General features: G+C 55.0%; 2 protein-coding genes across 2 annotated transcripts; both read left to right on the top strand.

Moving 5' to 3' along the window:
• The first annotated feature begins 426 nt into the window (after positions 1 to 426).
• SLC26A6 (solute carrier family 26 member 6) lies at positions 427 to 7,226 on the top strand. The gene is made up of 20 exons (XM_018068476.3): positions 427 to 503; positions 1,922 to 2,073; positions 2,355 to 2,494; positions 2,588 to 2,698; positions 2,986 to 3,158; positions 3,237 to 3,401; positions 3,531 to 3,683; positions 3,893 to 3,975; positions 4,068 to 4,215; positions 4,320 to 4,433; positions 4,539 to 4,616; positions 4,758 to 4,853; positions 4,975 to 5,081; positions 5,170 to 5,239; positions 5,407 to 5,499; positions 5,603 to 5,707; positions 6,234 to 6,410; positions 6,512 to 6,566; positions 6,842 to 6,963; positions 7,053 to 7,226. Exons 2-20 carry the CDS (start codon positions 1,931 to 1,933, stop codon positions 7,074 to 7,076), a joined length of 2,157 nt encoding a protein of 718 aa, XP_017923965.1. The 5' UTR covers positions 427 to 503; positions 1,922 to 1,930; the 3' UTR covers positions 7,077 to 7,226.
• On the top strand, positions 7,139 to 16,725 carry LOC108638914 (cytochrome b-c1 complex subunit 1, mitochondrial). The gene is made up of 14 exons (XM_025894669.1): positions 7,139 to 7,213; positions 7,806 to 8,216; positions 8,464 to 8,619; positions 9,067 to 9,153; positions 9,965 to 10,094; positions 10,842 to 11,040; positions 11,622 to 11,701; positions 11,842 to 11,957; positions 12,359 to 12,502; positions 13,248 to 13,408; positions 14,428 to 14,513; positions 14,962 to 15,050; positions 15,582 to 15,657; positions 16,481 to 16,725. Exons 1-14 carry the CDS (start codon positions 7,139 to 7,141, stop codon positions 16,543 to 16,545), a joined length of 1,875 nt encoding a protein of 624 aa, XP_025750454.1. The 3' UTR covers positions 16,546 to 16,725.
• The last annotated feature ends 332 nt before the right edge of the window (positions 16,726 to 17,057 follow it).

Genomic DNA, 17,057 nt, shown 5'->3' with positions numbered 1-17,057 from the left:
GTGGGAGAGGCTGAGGGAGCAGGCTCAGTCCTGCTACCTGAAAGGTGCATGGCTGCTGTGGGACCTGGGTCATGCTCACCACAGGGAGAGCCAGAGTGGCCATGGGTTACCCTACACCAGGGAGGGGGACGAGTTGCTCTGACTCTGGAAATTGTGGCCCTGGATGTCACTGCTTACTCTGCTCTCCAGCCCTATCCCACCACTCGGGGACCCAGGACTCTTTGATGCCTGGCCCTGCCCACTGCCTTCACCCCACACCCTGGTACCAGTCAGTTACCGGTGCCTGGATTTCCTCGGTCATGTCCCTATGGGACCGGGCCAAGCATGACTCAGAAGTTCTCTGAAACCAATTCTAGGTCATGATGGAGCCCAGGAAGGAATGAGGGGTTCAGTGGGACTCTGGTGCCCGCTGGGGACCTTTGGAACAAGATAACGGCTGGGTCTGTGCAAATTGTGGGAGAGCGGGGCAGTCCACAGGGCACAGCACACCTCTTCCAAGCAAGGTAAGCAAGGGGCTGTGGAAAATACTCTGGATGCTATGACCTGAGGCTGTGGGTAGCCCTTCTTGTCCTGGACAGAGCTCCTGCTCCAGGACATGGGGTGGGGAAGGGACACCCATGGGAGCTGTGGGAGCACAGGAGGAGGATGTCAGGACCTTGAGCAGTGCCCTGAGGTGATGAGTGCCCAGCAGCTCTTGGCAGGAGGTTGGCACTAGGATGTGCCCAATGGCAAGAAGACCACTGCTCTGCACCTGGCATGGGTGGTTGGGCATGGCAGCACCCTGGGTATGGCTGCAGACCAGGAGCTGAGACTGGAATGGACAGTCCCCAATATGGGATGGTTTTGGGGACAGTGGTGACAGTTCTGGGCCTGCCACAGCTGAGGAACTCAGCGCACCAGGGTATGGAGGGGAGCATGGTGGGTGCCATGGGTGCAGCAGTGGGGCTGGGAAGCAGGCAGCTTCTCGGCAGGGCAGGAGGAAGGGCAGGAGGAAGGACAGGAGTCAGGGAGCGGTGTCTCAAAGATCATGGGCTGGCTTTAATAAATAGGAGGAAGCAGAGCGTGCACCTGCCTGCCAGCTCCTGACCAGCTTGGGCACAGCAGGTAGGAGTGATAACGGGGCAACACAGGGACTCGGGCTGGCACAACTCCAGGCACCCTGTGAGGGGATTTTGGGTCCAGTTGTATCTCAGGACCAGGCAGGCCACCAGCTGGGTGAGCCCAGCAGGATGGTGCAGGTCTCAGCCTAAGCCCTGAGCAAGATCAGACTGTGGATCTATACAGAGATGCCTCAGTCCCACCATCCCAGCCCTGAGAAGGGTGAGACCTCAGCCCAGCCTCCCTCCTCTGACCACAGGCTCACCTCGACTCTCCAGTGCAGTGGTCAGGGGAGGACACTCCCAGAGACATGGAAAGCCGTGACTTTTGCCGGGGGTTCACATTCCTGCTCCCCTCATGCGCAAAGGGACAAAGTCTGCAGACGGGGCTGTGGGATGGCCAGGGCTCTGCTCGGCAGCTGTGCCCTGCCCTGCTGTGGTACACGGAGGGGAAGGGTGGTGGGCACCGAGGTGGGTCCTGCACGGGCAGGCAGAGGAGGAGCTCCCCTGGGGCAGCTCTGCTGGCAGACCCCGCCTGTGCATTCCATTGCGCAGAGGGGTCTGGTGCGGGGCAGGAGCAGGCAGCACTGATTGCCGAAGCCTCAGCTCCCTCCCTGCCCACCTGCCGTTGTGAGCCACTGCCGCTGCTTCAGGACTCCCAAAGCTCGGCTCATGCTTATCCTCAGGGCCAATCCTGCCTGCCTGGCCGAGATGGGATGGCTCTGTGTGGCGAATGGAGTTGGAGGAGGGGCTGGGGCGCGGGTGGGGTGCTGGGTGTCCCCAGCTATGGGGGTGTAGCTGAGCTGTCCCTGATGTCCCTGCAGTAGACTGGCATGCGGGAAGGTCAGGTGGGCATGGCAGCAGAGATGGCACTGAGCCACCGAGCACCCCGTGAGGTGCTGAGTGAGGCTGAACTGGAGGAGGTGGCACAGCGGAAGCCTCCCACCAAGCCCTCGGTGCGTCTCCGCAAGATCAGGTAGGACCATATGGCCAGGGGGATGTGCCTGGACCTCACCAGGCACTGTACAGCCCAGCCCCACCACCACGGGGAGCTGCAGACCTGGGGATCCTTTCCCCTAAGTTGAAGTACCCGTGTCCCTACTTTGTTCTCCTGACTGGAGGGACACCCGGCTCCAATGGATGGAGCTGGGTGTCCCATGGGACTCATTGCATCTCATGGGGCCCTGTCTACCCCTACTGATGTCCCCAAACCCCTGCACTTGTGCTCAGCCTCAGCTCCTACTCCTTTCCCTCCAGATGCACGGGCTCCGCTGCCAAGTCCCTGCTGTTCCGTTTCCTGCCCTTCCTGTACTGGCTGCCCCGCTACCCAGTCAAGGACTGGCTCCTGGGGGACATTACTTCAGGCTTCAGTGTGGGCATCATGCACCTGCCCCAGGGTGAGTGATGCCCAGGCTTCCAGAGGCTCCCTGCGGGTTGGGGAGGGCCAGGAGTTGGCCCTTCATGACATTTCTCCCTGCTCCACCATCCAGGTCTTGCCTATGCACTGCTGGCTGGGTTGCCACCCGTCACCGGTCTCTACTCTTCCTTTTACCCTGTCTTCCTCTACTTCTTCTTCGGGACATCAAGGCACAACTCTGTAGGTGAGCTGAGGGACCATGTGCTTGGACAGCAACGGTGGGGAGGGAGCGAGGATGAGAGGGACAAGTCTTCATCCGTGGCTCAGCATTGCCACAGGAATGGTTGGGGGGGGCCTTTCTTGCCTTTACTTTGCCCCATCAAGAAGGTGATTGGCCAAACCAGAGCCAAAGCACAGTGGGTGGGCTTTGAGCCTTGCCAGAGGGGAAAGGAGCTGACCCCTTAAGAGGTACCCTCAAAAAGGTCCTGGTGCTCACCTTGGGCTCCCTGCCCACACTCTACCTGTCCCCAGGTCCTTTCGCCGTCATCTCTGTCATGATCGGGAGCTTGACGGAGTCCCTGCTGCCTAGTGAGGACTTCCTGGAGTCCGTCAATGGCAGCAATGCCACAGTCAATGAGGCATTGCGGGATGCTGCCAGGGTGGAGCTGGTGGCCACCGTCACTGTCCTGGCAGGCATCTTCCAGGTAAGGTGGCCCCAGCCTAGTCTAGCAGAGAACAGTGGGCTGTAAGCTGTGGGTCACTTCTGGTACCTCTCCTTTCAGGTGGCCCTGGGTCTCCTGCAGTTTGGATTTGTGGTGACCTACCTCTCGGACCCGTTGGTGCGTGGCTACACCACTGCTGCCTCCGTGCATGTCCTCGTCTCCCAGCTCAAGAATGTCTTCGGGGTCTCCGTGGGCGAGTACTCAGGTCCACTTTCATTGTTTATGGTAAGTGGGGGCTCACTGCTGCCCAGAACCCCCTGGGGGCTTACCTGTGGGGCACATAGAGTCCTCCATAAACCTTCTGGGGGAGACATCTGATTTCCTGAGCACATTCCCTCCTTCTGTATCCTCTAGACTGTCATTGAGATCTGCAAGAAGCTGCCACAGACCAACGTGGGCACCCTGGTGACTGCCATCATTGCCATGGTGGTCATCTTCATTGTGAAAGAGCTCAACCACAAGTTTGCCGCCAAGCTGCCCATGCCCATCCCCATCGAGCTTATCACGGTACCCAGAGCTGCCCCAGCTTGCTGTGGGGATGCAGCCATGCATATTCCTGTCCCTTTCAGGGAGGGGAGGCGTGGGATGGGGTTCCTTGGCGAGTGCAGCTCCAGGGCACACATCATGCCCTCCTCCTCCTCGTCCTCCTCCTCCTCCTCCTTCTCCACTGTCCCTGTGCAGAAAGGCCCTGCCTCACTCCAGTCATTCTCCCCCAGATCATCATCTCCACTGGCATCTCCTACGGTGTCAACCTGAGTGACAAGTTTGGCATCTCCGTGGTGGGCACCATCCCCAGCGGGTGAGCAGGGCCAGGTGGTGGCGGGGGCTGGGCAGGGGCACAGCCACCCACAGCACCCCTGTTTGAGCCACATCTCTCTGTCTTGAATGTAGGTTGAAGCCACCTGTGGTCCCTAATTTCAGCTACTTTGGGCAGGTGGCAGGCAATGCCTTTGCCATTGCTGTGGTTGGCTATGCCATCTGCATCTCCCTGGGCAAGATCTTTGCCCTGAAGCATGGCTACAAAGTGGACAGCAACCAGGTGATGCTCTGAGGTGCAGGGCCCCCGCCCTGGGTGAAAGCCAAGCTTCCCTTTGCAGCCAGAGGAAAGCATGGTGCTGCCCTCCTGCTGCTCTGTCCCTGCAGGAGCTGATTGCGCTGGGCCTCTGCAACTTCCTGGGAGGCTTCTTCCAGTGTTTTGCCATCAGCTGCTCCATGTCGCGGAGCCTGGTACAGGAGACCACAGGTGGCAACAGTCAGGTGGGTCTGGGCAACACTGCCTCCCTCTGTGGGGCTGGAGCAGGGGCAGGCAGCACAGTGAGCAGTGGGGGCTCACCCCTCACCTCCCTCTCTCCTTCCACACAGGTAGCTGGTGTCATCTCATCCCTGGTCATCCTGGTGACCATCCTGAAGATCGGAGAGCTCTTCTATGACCTGCCCAAGGTACAACTAGTCCCATGGCCTCTGTGCCACATCCCACCCCTGTGCCTATCCCATGGCATGGTAGTGTGGCAGCGGAACAGCCAAAGCCCACTCCTAGACCTTCCCTCAGCTTCCTCATAGCTGCAGAGACTTCTCTTTTAGGCCATCTTGGCTGCCATAATCATCATCAACCTCAAGGGCATGTTTAAGCAGTTCAGTGACCTCAGTATGCTCTGGAAATCCAACCGAGTGGACCTGGTAAGGTGCTGATCAGCCTTGGGGCTGTGCTCTTGTCCCTGGAGAGGGTTTCTCCACCCTCCCTGAGGCTTGTGGGTGCTCAAGGGAGGCCATGCTGCAGCTGACCGTGTCCCCTCTCCAGATGGTCTGGATTGTGACATTTGTGGCCACCCTCCTGCTGAACTTGGACATTGGCCTGGCGGCCTCGGTGGCCTTTGGGCTGCTCACGGTCATCTTCCGCACCCAGCTGTGAGTACCCTGGGGCTGGGGTTGATGCTGCATCCCGAGGGCAGGAGAAGCCCGTGGTGACCTCAGCCCCTCACTGTGTTCCCCGCAGCCCCCACTACTCCGTTCTGGGGCGCATCTCCAACACCGATGTCTACAGGGATGTGGCGGAATACGAGATGGTAACAGCACCGGGCTGGGGGAAGAGCCACCTGCAATGGGGGGGCGTTCCAATGCACCCCCAGCGGCTGCTCACTGGGGAAAGGAGCTGGGGGCATTTTGGGGAAGGGAGGGAAGGGGAGCAGGTGGTTTCATCCCTGGGAATAGTACCCTGCCCATCTGCCCCCAGGCACAGGAGGTCCCTGGTGTGAAGATCTTCCGCTCCTCCTGCACCCTCTACTTTGCCAATGTGGAGCTGTACGCCGATGCCCTGAAGAAGAAGGTAGGAGAGTCACCAGCCCCACAGTGCTCCCCGTGTCCCCCTGCCTGCCAACACCAGGATAGCAGTGGGGCAGCTGGGGACACAAAGCTGCGCTGCTTCGCAGAGCGGCATCGATGTGGACCGCCTCATTCAGAAGAAGAAGAAAGCCCTCAAGAAGCTGAAGAAACAACAGAAGAAAGCAGAGAAGGAAAAGGCAAAGAGGAAAAAGGTGCTTCCCTGACACAGGGGACAGCTCTGGTGCCACCCAGCATTGCCTCTCTGCCTGGTTCTGGCCCTATTGTCCATGCACTGGCCAGGCCTGGTGGCCCACAGAGTTCCCAGCTCAGTTTGGGGCCAATGGGTAAGAAAGGCACTGGGATTGAACTGGGCCACACCGTCATACCCAAGGTCGGTGGGGAAAGCCAGGCTGTTAATGATTAGGTGGTGAAACCAGATAGTCATTAACCTTTTGGTAAGTTAATCAGAATTAAGAGCAAGAGCAAAGGTTGGCCTGATGCCAGCTAATGAGCCCGGTTCCAGAGAGCAGCAATGGGCAGAGGGGTGGGTCTCGACACATCTGGAAAGAGCCCAGAAGTGGGTCAAGGTGTGAGAGGGGCACCCACTCCTGGGACCACCCACTGCCCATGCCCTCATGCAGCCAAAGAGCCTCACCAAGCCACACTGCACTGTAGGGCAGTGTGAGCCCAGGGGTTCCAGCACCAGAGCAGTGACACCGGATCTCCTTCCCCCCCCAGAACACAGAGGATGGTCCAGGTGTGGCAGTGATTGAATTGAGTGCAGGGGAGAGCGGTGTGCCCTCAGAGCCCACCCTGCGCAGCCTGGGGCTGCCCCAGCCCAGCTTCCACGCCGTCATCTTGGACTTCAGCTCTGTCAGCTTCGTGGATACTGTCTCCATCAAGATCCTGAAGAATGTAAGGGCCCAGGGCAGCAGCCTCATCGAGGGCGTCTCCAAGGCCCTGTGGGGTGGCCCCCCCTCCCTCCTCCTTTGTAAAATATTTTCTGCCATTTGCAGATCTTCAGGGATTTCCGTGACATAGAAGTGGATGTCTTCATTGCCAGCTGCCCGGGTGAGGGGGATCTGCAGAGCCATGAGCCCCTGATGGGCATGGTCACCCCTCCTGCACACAGCTGCTGGCCTGGGGGTCCCTCCATGGTGTTCCAATGCCCAGGGTTTCCCCAGGGGATGGGTGCTGCAGGTTGTCCCATGGATCCAATCTGAGCGTGGGTCCCTAGTGCTGATCCTGGTGTTCCCCCACAACACAGGAGGCGGGAGGCTGCTTCAGGTGAGGGGTGGGGGGCTTAACTAGGTGCCATCACTTTAGATGCTTCTCCCTCCACACAGGGCCCGTGCTGGCCCAGCTGGAACGGGGCAACTTCTTCAGCTCAACCATCACCAAGCACTCCTTCTTCCCCTCCGTGCACGACGCCGTGGAGCACGTCAGCAGGGAGCGGCGCCAGGCCTCAGTGAGCACCCGGCCCCACCATCCCCATCACGGGTGGGGGGGAACGGAGGGGGCAGCCAAGCCAACCTCTCCCCATTTCATCCCCCTTAGGCGGACCACAGCACCAGGATGTAGTTGTGCAAGAGGAAGATGTCTCCCCCAAGAGCTGGGTGGGCGAGGAGGACTCTGCCACCTTGATGGCACTGACTCGCCCGCCCCAGGGCCCGAAGGCCCTGAACCCCCACCAGCCCCTCCGGACTCTGACCACCAGGGTCCTGCCCTGACTGTGACCCCCTGTGATGGGGCTGCTGCTGGCCGGAGCTGCTGCTGGCCCTCACACCGAGGGGCTGCCTGGTGCTCCCGCTTGGTGACCCACTTGGTGCTCCCACTCTGCCCCAGCACGGGCCTGTCCCGCCGGGCCAAGACGTGGTTTGGGGGGTGGTGGAGGGGCCAAGGGGGTCCTGCTGCCAGCAGTGGGCTGGCACTGCCAATAAAGCCATGTGGTGTTTCTCAGGGTTGGTTTCAATGCCCTTTTCTCAATAACAGCACTCTTGGGTCAGGCCACCCAGCTGGCCCCCAGCGCTGCCCTGCAGGTGGGCTGCCCTGACACCCTCTGTCTCTGTTCTGCCCCTTCTCCCCGTGACCCCTCCAGGGCCGTGGGGCTGCAGCCGAGGGAGTGGAATGAGCTGGTACCCCCTTTCCCCAGGATCCTCATTCCCAGGACCTCCATTCCCTGTGACCCCTGTCCCCCGGGCCACCATCCCCCAGGATTCCTGTCCCTGGGATCCCCATCCCCTGGGACTCTCATTCCCCTGAGACTCCCATTCCCTAGGACCCCTATACCCTGGGACCTTCATTCCCTAGGACCCCTATACCCTGGGATCCCCATTCCCCGGGACCCCCATTCCCTGCCCGCCACCCCCGCGCCCTGCCGCCACCAGGGGGCGCCAACCCGCCCCTACCGCCACCCGCCCGCGCCGCCCGCCCGCAGCGAGGCCCCCGCCCCCGCCGCGGCGGGTGCCGTCAGTCGGTCGGTCGGCGCAGGGACAAGCATGGCGGCGCGGCTCGGTGTTGCGGGCGGGCAGCCGCGGCCGGCGGCGCCTGCGTGGGGGCCGCGCCCGCTCCGTGAGTCACCGCGCCGCCGCGGCAGCGGCCGCGGGGGATGTCCGACAGGGCGCGGGCGGCCCCGCGGTGGCAGTGGTGCTGCCGCCGGGCCGCCTGTGCGCCGGCCGGAAGATCAACGGGGACCGCGGCGGGCGGCGGGGGCGGGCGGCGGTGCCGTGAGACCCCGAGCGCTGGAGCGGGGCTTGGAGCCGGGGGCTGGGCGGGCGGGGGGCGGCGGCGGCTGTCACTGTCTCCGTGCGGGGCTTGCCGGGGGCCGCCGTCCGCTCCACGCCCCAGTGCCGAGGTGTGACTTGTCAGCTGGGGCTTTCCCTGGAGTTTTCAACCTGCTCCAAACCTCTGGCTCCGCGGCGGGTTCCCGGCCCTGCCGAGGGGAGCTCCTAGCTAGTGGTCGTGACAGCCTTTGTCTTTTCAGGCAGCTTTATTGACTTTGACAAGGAAGCGAGGTGCTGCCACCTATGCCCAGACACTCCAAAATATCCCCGAGACTCAGGTCACCACCCTGGAGAATGGGCTCCGTGTGGCCTCAGAGGAGTCCAGGCAGCCAACCTGCACGGTAAGTTTAAGACAGGTGGAGGGCTTCCTTGAAGCCTGTATCTGGTCTCTAAAAAGTGACAAACCTTGTCTGAACCAAAGCTTTTGACAGTGACTCCACTGTTACTTTCTATGAACTGGTGGGATTAATGTAACAGCAGAAGGCCCAGCCTGGTGTTGTCTTAAATCTGTAGTCAAGCTTTCGTGCTCTACAAGTTTTCTCAGCCTTACATTTTTTGTGTGAGCAGTAAGTGATCAGTAGGAGTTCTCCCTCTGGCAAAACCAGCTTTGGTGAAGCTGACAGATAAAAAACCAAAACACACGCAGGAAACTGTTGCTTGTGTTTGCTTCTTTTGATGCTACTGGTGTAATGTATGGGTAGCAGACTTCTTGTCCCTGCTGCTGTGTTTGTGGCACGAGGATGCTGACTGTTTTCTTCTCTGATGTCACTCCCTGTTTTTGCTGCCAGGTGGGTGTGTGGATCGAGGCCGGGAGCCGCTATGAAAACGCAAAGAACAACGGGGCTGGTTTTTTTGTGGAACACCTGGCCTTTAAGGTAAGGAGGTGTGCTGGGCCTGCACAGAGCTGCGCCGAATGCTCTGTCTGTACGTTGTTGACTCTTATTTGCTATTTACTTGTCTTTCCTCTTAAAGTAAAAAATGCTGTAATTGATAATTCAGACAGAGTGTCTGACATCGTGGTTCCAATCCTTGGCTGTCCCAGCCTCTGTATAACACACCTGGAGCACTGTGGTACGAAGCATGTTTCCTCAGGTTAGCAGAGAGAACTCAAAGCAGTGTTTCTTACAGCCATTTGTTTTTCTTTGATTTTCTTAGCAGTTGAGGGAAGCTTAGGAGTTACAGCTGTTGCTTTTTAAATAACCTAAGTCTCTACTGAACAGGGCAGAGAACATCTAAGCCTGGGACTTGCTGACTTGAGTCCAGCCTGTGCCTTCATGGGCAGTTGCAGTATCTGGCTTGCTCCTTAGGAGATAAGATCTTAGAAGAAGTTTTCTGCTTCATCTGAGTTTCACTGCTTGGATAGTTAGACGCCTGCTTATTTTTGGTTTAGGCTTGTTCTTGGTTTACTTCCACAGATGTGCTCTTCAACCATTGTGTCTCTCAGTGTAAGTCTTCTCTTTCCCTGCTGAATTTATGTTGGTCTTTGAAAATGCACCTCAGCCATCCTTTATCTAGGGAAAATAAGCCAAGTTTTAAATCTCTTGCCTTCTGTGCTTGCTCTTGGCTTTTATGAATCATATGACAGTTTTTATTGCTTTATGTCTGTTGTTATTTTCCTTGCTTTAATTCTGCCTGGTGGGGGGAAAGTTGTTCATTTCATGATTTAGTTTATCTGTTTCCTTCTAGGGCACAAAGAAGCGTCCTGGCTCTGCCTTTGAGAAGGAAGTGGAGAGTCTGGGTGCTCACCTGAATGGGTACACATCCCGTGAGCATACTGCCTTCTACATAAAAGCCTTGTCCAAGGACATGCCCAAAGGTAGGATGGCCAGGGGGCAAAGTCTGATCAGGAACTTAAGGAAATGCGTGTACTTGTGTTTCTCTCCCCAAGCATCCTTTCTACCAACCAGGGATTGAAGTAGCTGAATGGTAAATTGGAGGTTCTGGTTGGTAGTTGAAGAGAGCAGTGCAGTGACATGGTGCTTCAGGGCTGCAAGTTCATGTGTTCCTAAACAAAGAGCTTTAGTTGTGTCAGGCTGCACTGTGTTTCCAGGAGGGAGGATGGGGGGGTTCAGGAGTCCGTGGTTGTTTTATGGAGCTGGGAAACTGAGGTCCGCAACAGCTGCTGTGTGAGGAGTGCTCATTGCAGCTCCTGTGAGTGCAGCTTGTGCTCTGCTGCCATGTGCAGACTCCTCTGGGTTGGTTTTGGCCAGAGGCAGCGATTTGAGTCAGAGCTGTGGGCCTTGCTGTAGATATGGGCTATGCTGTAGGTATCACAAGCCCTCTGTAGGGATTCAGTGTGTTTCTGGAGCAGTGCCCTGCTTCTGACATGCTTCACTTTCTGCAGATGTTGCCTGCTTTCCACTGGCAGTGATGATCTGACTTGAAGACTTCTTGCTAAACTGGTGTTGTTTGTGCTGTGGGAACAGGCAGCACTCAGCTCTTTTATGTTGCATCCCCTCCCCAGTGTGGTTTGTTGCTCACTCCTCCTCTGTGTCTCTTCTCCTTTCAGCAGCACTGGGTGGCAGTCAGGCAGTGGGGTGCTAACATGGGAATTGTGTTGCAGTTGTAGAACTCCTGGCTGACGTTGTGCAGAACTGTGCGCTGGAGGACTCTCAGATCGAGAAGGAACGTGGCGTCATCCTTCGGGAGCTGAAAGAAATGGACAGCAACCTGATGGATGTCACCTTTGATTACCTTCATGCCACTGCTTTCCAGGGCACTCCGCTGGCCCACACTGTTGAGGGGACCACAGAGAACATCAAGTGAGCAACAGGCTGGATGCAGGGCACAGCCCAGGGGTTCAGTCCATGGGGTGCATGACTGCTGCTGCTTGGTCGTGGTGACTGCCCGAGGAAACCAGTGTGTGCACGGAGGTGATCTGTGCCCATGGGGCTCTCCTTGTGCCCTGACTGTGTTTTCCTCGTTGGAGCTGGTGAAAGCATAATGCTGCACACATTCCTTAGAAGACCTAGTGCAAGGGACAGGTTGAACCTTCTCCCATGCTTGTCAATTTGACAGTTAGAGAAATTAAGAGATAGGGTGGTCATTGAAGCAGTGGCCTTGCATTGGGTCAGTGACCGGGCTCAGTACTCTCCAATCTGCATTGAATTTTATCCTTAACTCTTCATCTTCACTGCTGGTTCCCCTTCTTTGTGTTCTAGATTTAGAGCACGGGGAAAACACAGTGCACAGTCTTGTTTCTAAAACGTATTGTTTCTAAAAGGTATTGTTACCCCACAACAAAGAGAATCACTGCTGTCTCTGCACTGCAGACTTGCTTCTCCTAAGCCTCTCATTCCTCCAAGTCAGAGATGCTGACGTTCTCTCTCCGTGTTCTCTCTAGGCGGCTGACTCGAGCAGATCTGGCTTCATATGTTGATACTCACTTCAAGGCACCCCGTATGGTCCTGGCAGCTGCTGGAGGTAAGTTCTAGATCCTTGCGATTCTGGGAAGCCTTGGTATTTTCAAATACCCAAACCCCTGTCACGCATCTCTAATGTAAAATCAGATCATTTTGTTAAATTGCTCTAGGACTGTAAGTCTCTCTCTTTGCCGTTGCCAGGTATTTCGCACAAAGAGCTGGTAGATGCAGCTAAGCAACACTTCAGTGGAGTGCCTGTCGCATACAAAGAGGATGCTGTGCCTATCCTCCCGCACTGTCGCTTCACAGGGAGTGAGGTAAAGTTGTTTTGGTCCCCATCAAAACAAGCAGGTCTTGCCCAACTGTTGAATGAATGTGAAACCAATTACAGCTGCTTCTGAGAGGAAAAAAAATCTGTGTATCTTGGAGAAGCTGATGATGCAGCATCTTGGTAGTGCTCCCATGTTCTGTTCTTGGGGCTTATTGCCACGTGTTGGGTTTTAGATGGGACCCACATCCGTTAGGAATGAGAGGCCATTGCTCACATCATCTGCTGGAAAACTCACATCAGAGCAGTTTGTGCTCAGTAATGCCTGAGACTCTTTCATGTCACTGGAATCACATCAAGTACCCTACTTTGTCAGCCTGGTGTTGCAGCAGGCTGCGGGCAAGTCACAGTGCTCATGCTGTTCTCCTCCACTCCTTGATGATTTCCTAGATCCGTGCCAGAGATGATGGTCTGCCCCTTGCCCATATTGCTCTTGCTGTGGAGGGGCCAGGATGGGCTGATCCAGACAACGTTGTCCTCAACGTGGCCAATGCCATCATCGGGCGCTACGACCGCACTTTTGGAGGTGGGAAGGTAAGAGGCTTCTGAGTGTGACAGGGAGAGCCTGGAGCCTTTTAATATGAAGTACTATGGGGATTCTAGATGTGAATGTGCCTTAGGGAAGGCTCTTGTGGTTAGCTTCCAACTGTGAAGGGGTTAGGAGCCTGGAAAATAGGATAGAAGAGTAACCAAGGGTAATCCGGGCCAGATCTTGAGGGGTGATGCTGGGAGATGAACTGAGCCTTCTCTGCTAAGTTTGGAAGAGGTTTAGCTGGTGAATTCTCAGCAGCTTATTCCCACTCTCACAACTAACCACTTGGTGGGGGTGGTGGTGGAAGCACAGCTTAAATAGTCTGCAATCTCATGATGCAAGCTTGCCTTACAACTGCCGAGCAAGTGGAACTTGTTCAAAACCCCAGTATTGCATCCATTATTGTCTGGAATCTGTCTGGACTGTATAACTGTGCTAACCCCTGCTGCTGGGAGACCGTGTGCTTCCCATTTTCTCCCACTCCTGTGGTGGTATGCATACCAGCTCCTCATCTGCAGCTGGGAAAGGAAATGGTTTTGCTGGATGGACTCCTAGGCCTTTGTCTGTGGCTTTTCCAGCAGTGATTCTCATCTGTTGACCACATGAAGGGTCTAAATTAAGATCCCCTTCAGCAAAGTGTTCCGCTCTGTCTTGTCTGTGGTCTTTGTGAAAACAGCTCAGTGGGAAAGAATTTGAGCTGTGAGGAAGCTGAGAGCGAAATGGCTGACAGTATCTCCTTATTTACAGAATCAGTCTAGCAGGCTGGCTACGCTTGCTGTGGAGCATAATCTCTGCCACAGTTTCCAGACATTCAACACCTCTTACTCTGACACTGGCCTCTTCGGTTTCCATTTTGTTTCCGATCCTCTGTCCATAGATGATATGATGTTTTGTGCTCAGGGGGAGTGGTAAGTACAACTTTGGCAGAAGTTGCATTTAAGATTTGACCCTCTCGTGGGAGACTGAGCTGCTGGGGGAGCATATTAAGTCTGCAGAGAGCTGTCTCTTTATGAACTTCTTGGTAACTTGCATTCTGTTTAAGTGATCCTGTAAGTGGTTTCTGTAAATCTTGTAGGATCTGGTTTTTGAGGATCTGTTTTAATCCCTTAAGGCTCTTCATGTCTTTTGTTCACACTTTCAAGTATTAGCACCGAGGCTTTGGGGTTTTTTTATATACAGTGGAGATCATTCCTCAGAGACAAGGCTTTCCTAGGTGCCCAAGAGACATATCTCCATTGTCTTGTTAAGCCTAAGCAAAGCAGGCGGAGTTGTTGCCACTCAGGCTGTTGTGTTGCAGCTGATTAATGTCCTGCTGCTGGAGTCATGCCAGTTTTTGGGAACCTTCTGGCTGTCCATCTTATTGTGTCCACGAACCAGTAATGGTTTGAGGCTACATCTGAGATTCAGAGCCGAGCTGTGCTGTGTATGGAGCAGGTGGAGTGAGCCCTTGCCCCAGAGATGTTGCCGTTGGCAGGGGAGGAAGGGATTTAGCAGCTGGAGTCCAAACAGACTCTGTGGAGCTGTCTCATTCTTTCAGCATCAGTTTCCATAGCAGCTTGCCATGCGTGGGAATGGCTGACACGCCTTCCTTCTCCTGTGATAGGGCAATACATTCCACATGCTGCTGGGCCTGCTGGGCAAGCCAGAGCCAGCACCAGGGCTGCTCAGACCTTTGTGAGTGTAACTCAGCGTGTATCCTGCTGGCTGAATCCCCTGCCTGTGAGCTTGAGCTCTTACCTCCTGCTGTTCAGTGCTTCCCCAGTTCTTAGCTGCTCTGTGGTGATCAAGGATGAATCTCAGCCTGCAAGACAAGTGGCGTTGATAATAGCTTATTTTTGCAGAGGCTCGGGAAAGGGAGGAATTCCCTTTCTGTCTGAGCAGACAAGCAACTTTAAGAGCTTTCGTGGTCTTTCCATCTCCTCTCCAGGATGCGTCTGTGCACCAGTACCACAGAGTCAGAGGTGACAAGAGCCAAGAACTATCTCCGAAATGCCATGGTGGCTCAACTGGATGGTATGTTCTGGTTTATGGATGGACCACTGTACAGCTTTCAGAGGGTTATTGCTTGTGTCTCTCCTGGGCAGCAGGAGCTGTGCTAGATGTTGCAGTTCTGCTGGCAGGCACTGGGCAAAACTTCCTCTCCCTGCTCCTCATTCTTCTGCCATGTCAAAGCAGCTAACCCCAGCCTGCTGTGTTCCAGCAAGTGACATGCTGCCTGGTGACCTAAAAATTGACACCCTCAGACTGGTCTGCCTTAGTTGTAAGACTTTGGAGACCACTGAAGCAATCTCTGTATTGCTTAACTCCTGCTGGAGCTGCATAGAGTGGGAATTAGGACTGTGCTTTGTTAACAACTGGTTTAATGGTTAGAGTTTCTTCTCTGTGCTTTGGCTGGTGATCAGGCTGTGCTATTGTGGAAGGCTTTCTGCTTCACTGACCGTGTGATATTTTCAATATCTAGGTACTACACGAGTGTGTGAGAATATTGCAAGCCATCTGTTGAACTATGGACGCCGTATCCCTCTGGAGGAGTGGGATGCCAGGATTTCTGTAAGTATCCATTTGTGTTGGCTGGGGTACCTGAGCATGGTTAGTGTCAGCATTTTCTGGCCTTAGTTTGCTGGAGTAACGTGTGGCTTATTTATCCCTTAAACTGCCTGGAGTCCAGGTGGTTATCCCACTGACACTGATATAGATGTCCGAATCTCTGGCATAGACTCATTGTATCCTCTGTCTGTGTGGACATCCCAGAAAGAGGGCATACATGTGTTTCAAGCAGCACAACTTGAAATCCCTTTAATATTTCCCCTAGAGGTGTCCAACACCTAGTTTGTGTAGTTCTGCAGCCAATGTTTCCCTTCGAAGGCTTCAGATTTTGGACTGCCTTGTCTTCTGTACCTTCAGAAGAATGTGCTGTGTGTGACATTGGCCATCCTCGCAGGCAGAGCTGGGCAGTTGGTCCCCAAGAGTCTGAGTGTATCTTTTTAATGATCTCGATATGTAATGGCAACAGTAACTTGCAACTTTGAGAAGTGCAGATGTGCTGGAAGAGTCATTAATTGGTTCTTTGATATTTGTTAGGCTGTTGATGCAAGAATGGTGAGAGATGTCTGCAGTAAATACATTTATGACAAATGCCCGGCAATTGCAGCAGTGGGTAAGTAGTGTGAGGCAATTAGTACTTGCTTAAAAACCAGGACGGGGCCAAGAGCTGAGTGGAAGTGAGTTGCAGGCAGTTCTCGTGTGTCTACCCTGACCTCCTTAACCACTCTGGTTCTTTTCTGGTATCCTCCTGCCTGTACACATGAGGTGTGCCAAGGCACGTTTTCCAGGAGATCAGACCTGCAGGTGATGGAGACACAGTGGCAGGGAGCTGCTGGCTGTCCTCCCACCTCTCCTTGCTGTGGAGCTGTGACTAAGGCTGGGAGTCCTGTAGCTGGGTGCGGGCCCAGCACGTCTGCCAGGTGTCCTTACCCTGGGGTCAGGGTGGTTTATGTAAGGGAAGTGAAGGGACCTGATTCTCCTGTGCTGCTCTGGCATGTCTGTCTGGCCAAGGACAAATTCCTCTCGGAAAACCTGCCTAAGCAGCTCAGCTCCGCTCTGCTGCCTCCTTCCTGTGTGTTGTGAATTCCCCTCCTCCAGGCAGCTGTTTCCTCTGGCCTTCAAAGTGGAGCAGCTTGGAAAGGGAGAGTTTATGAACAGGAAGTTGGAATGACTTGGTGGCTCCCTGTATTGCAAACCTGTATGTGGAGCTGTACTGAGCATTGTTTAGCAGTGTGAGAAAATAGCTTATTCTGTCAGGAGATAGTATCTCCTGGTTTTCCTGATGCAGGTTTGAGCTGTGGTTGCCTGGTTTTGTGCAAAACTGCTCTGGATTGTGAGCACGGTCTGCTCTGCTACCATCTACTTTAAGACCATGAGAAACTGCACAGGGATTTTAACTATGTCTCCAGTGACTGACTCTTTTTCTGTTCACTCAGGTCCCATTGAACAGCTCTTGGATTACAACCGTCTCCGCAGTGCCATGTACTGGATCCGTCTCTAGGATGTGTGCCTGCAGGTTGGAAGGAGTGAAGCTGTGGACTGTGACAGGTTCCTTCTGCCACTGAATGCCTTGTGCACCACGGGCAGGCTGAGTCCATTCAAAGCAGCTGTCTTCTCGGTGTTAAATGTATAAAAATAAAAACATCCCGTGTGGAGTTGGTTCTGCTGGGATTCAAGTGTTTCTTGCTGGGTTGTGTACGTAGACATTGTTAATCTTGCCAAACTGGGGAGATATTGGACCAATCAGTCTTCATTTGTCAGGGCTCATGCTAGAATCTTGTCTATGGGTCTGTCATTAGCCCTGCCTTCTCTGTCCTGAGCTGGCAGTATCATTTAGAGGTTTTGTCTCTAGGCTGGTTGAATGAAATCTTTCCACTGGGATGAGGCTGCCAGGGTACCTCAAGCTATGCCCAGTGTGCCCTTCTGTGCAAGGAGCAGCCTGGTCAGACTGGAGCTGTAGCTGTGCTGTTTGTGCTGACCTAAGAGTAGAGGGCACTGTCTGGGGGAGCCTCT

Source organism: Manacus vitellinus, unplaced genomic scaffold, assembly GCF_001715985.3.
Source record: "Manacus vitellinus isolate BGI_N305 unplaced genomic scaffold, ASM171598v3 scaffold_14_pilon, whole genome shotgun sequence".
Lineage (NCBI taxonomy): Eukaryota > Metazoa > Chordata > Aves > Passeriformes > Pipridae > Manacus > Manacus vitellinus.
This window is presented reverse-complemented; position numbering and strand designations above follow the sequence as displayed.

Bases quoted from the DNA above. Each gene is read 5' to 3' on its own strand.
- LOC108638914 (XM_025894669.1), top strand. From the start codon at position 7,139: ATGGCACTGACTCGCCCGCCCCAGGGCCCGAAGGCCCTGAACCCCCAC. The intron at 10,095-10,841 runs GTAGGATGGCCA...ATTGTGTTGCAG, and splicing joins GTCCAAGGACATGCCCAAAG to TTGTAGAACTCCTGGCTGAC. The intron at 13,409-14,427 runs GTAAGTACAACT...TCTCCTCTCCAG, and splicing joins TTTTGTGCTCAGGGGGAGTG to GATGCGTCTGTGCACCAGTA.
- SLC26A6 (XM_018068476.3), top strand. From the start codon at position 1,931: ATGCGGGAAGGTCAGGTGGGCATGGCAGCAGAGATGGCACTGAGCCAC. The intron at 3,159-3,236 runs GTAAGGTGGCCC...CTCTCCTTTCAG, and splicing joins TCCTGGCAGGCATCTTCCAG to GTGGCCCTGGGTCTCCTGCA. The intron at 3,402-3,530 runs GTAAGTGGGGGC...TGTATCCTCTAG, and splicing joins GTCCACTTTCATTGTTTATG to ACTGTCATTGAGATCTGCAA.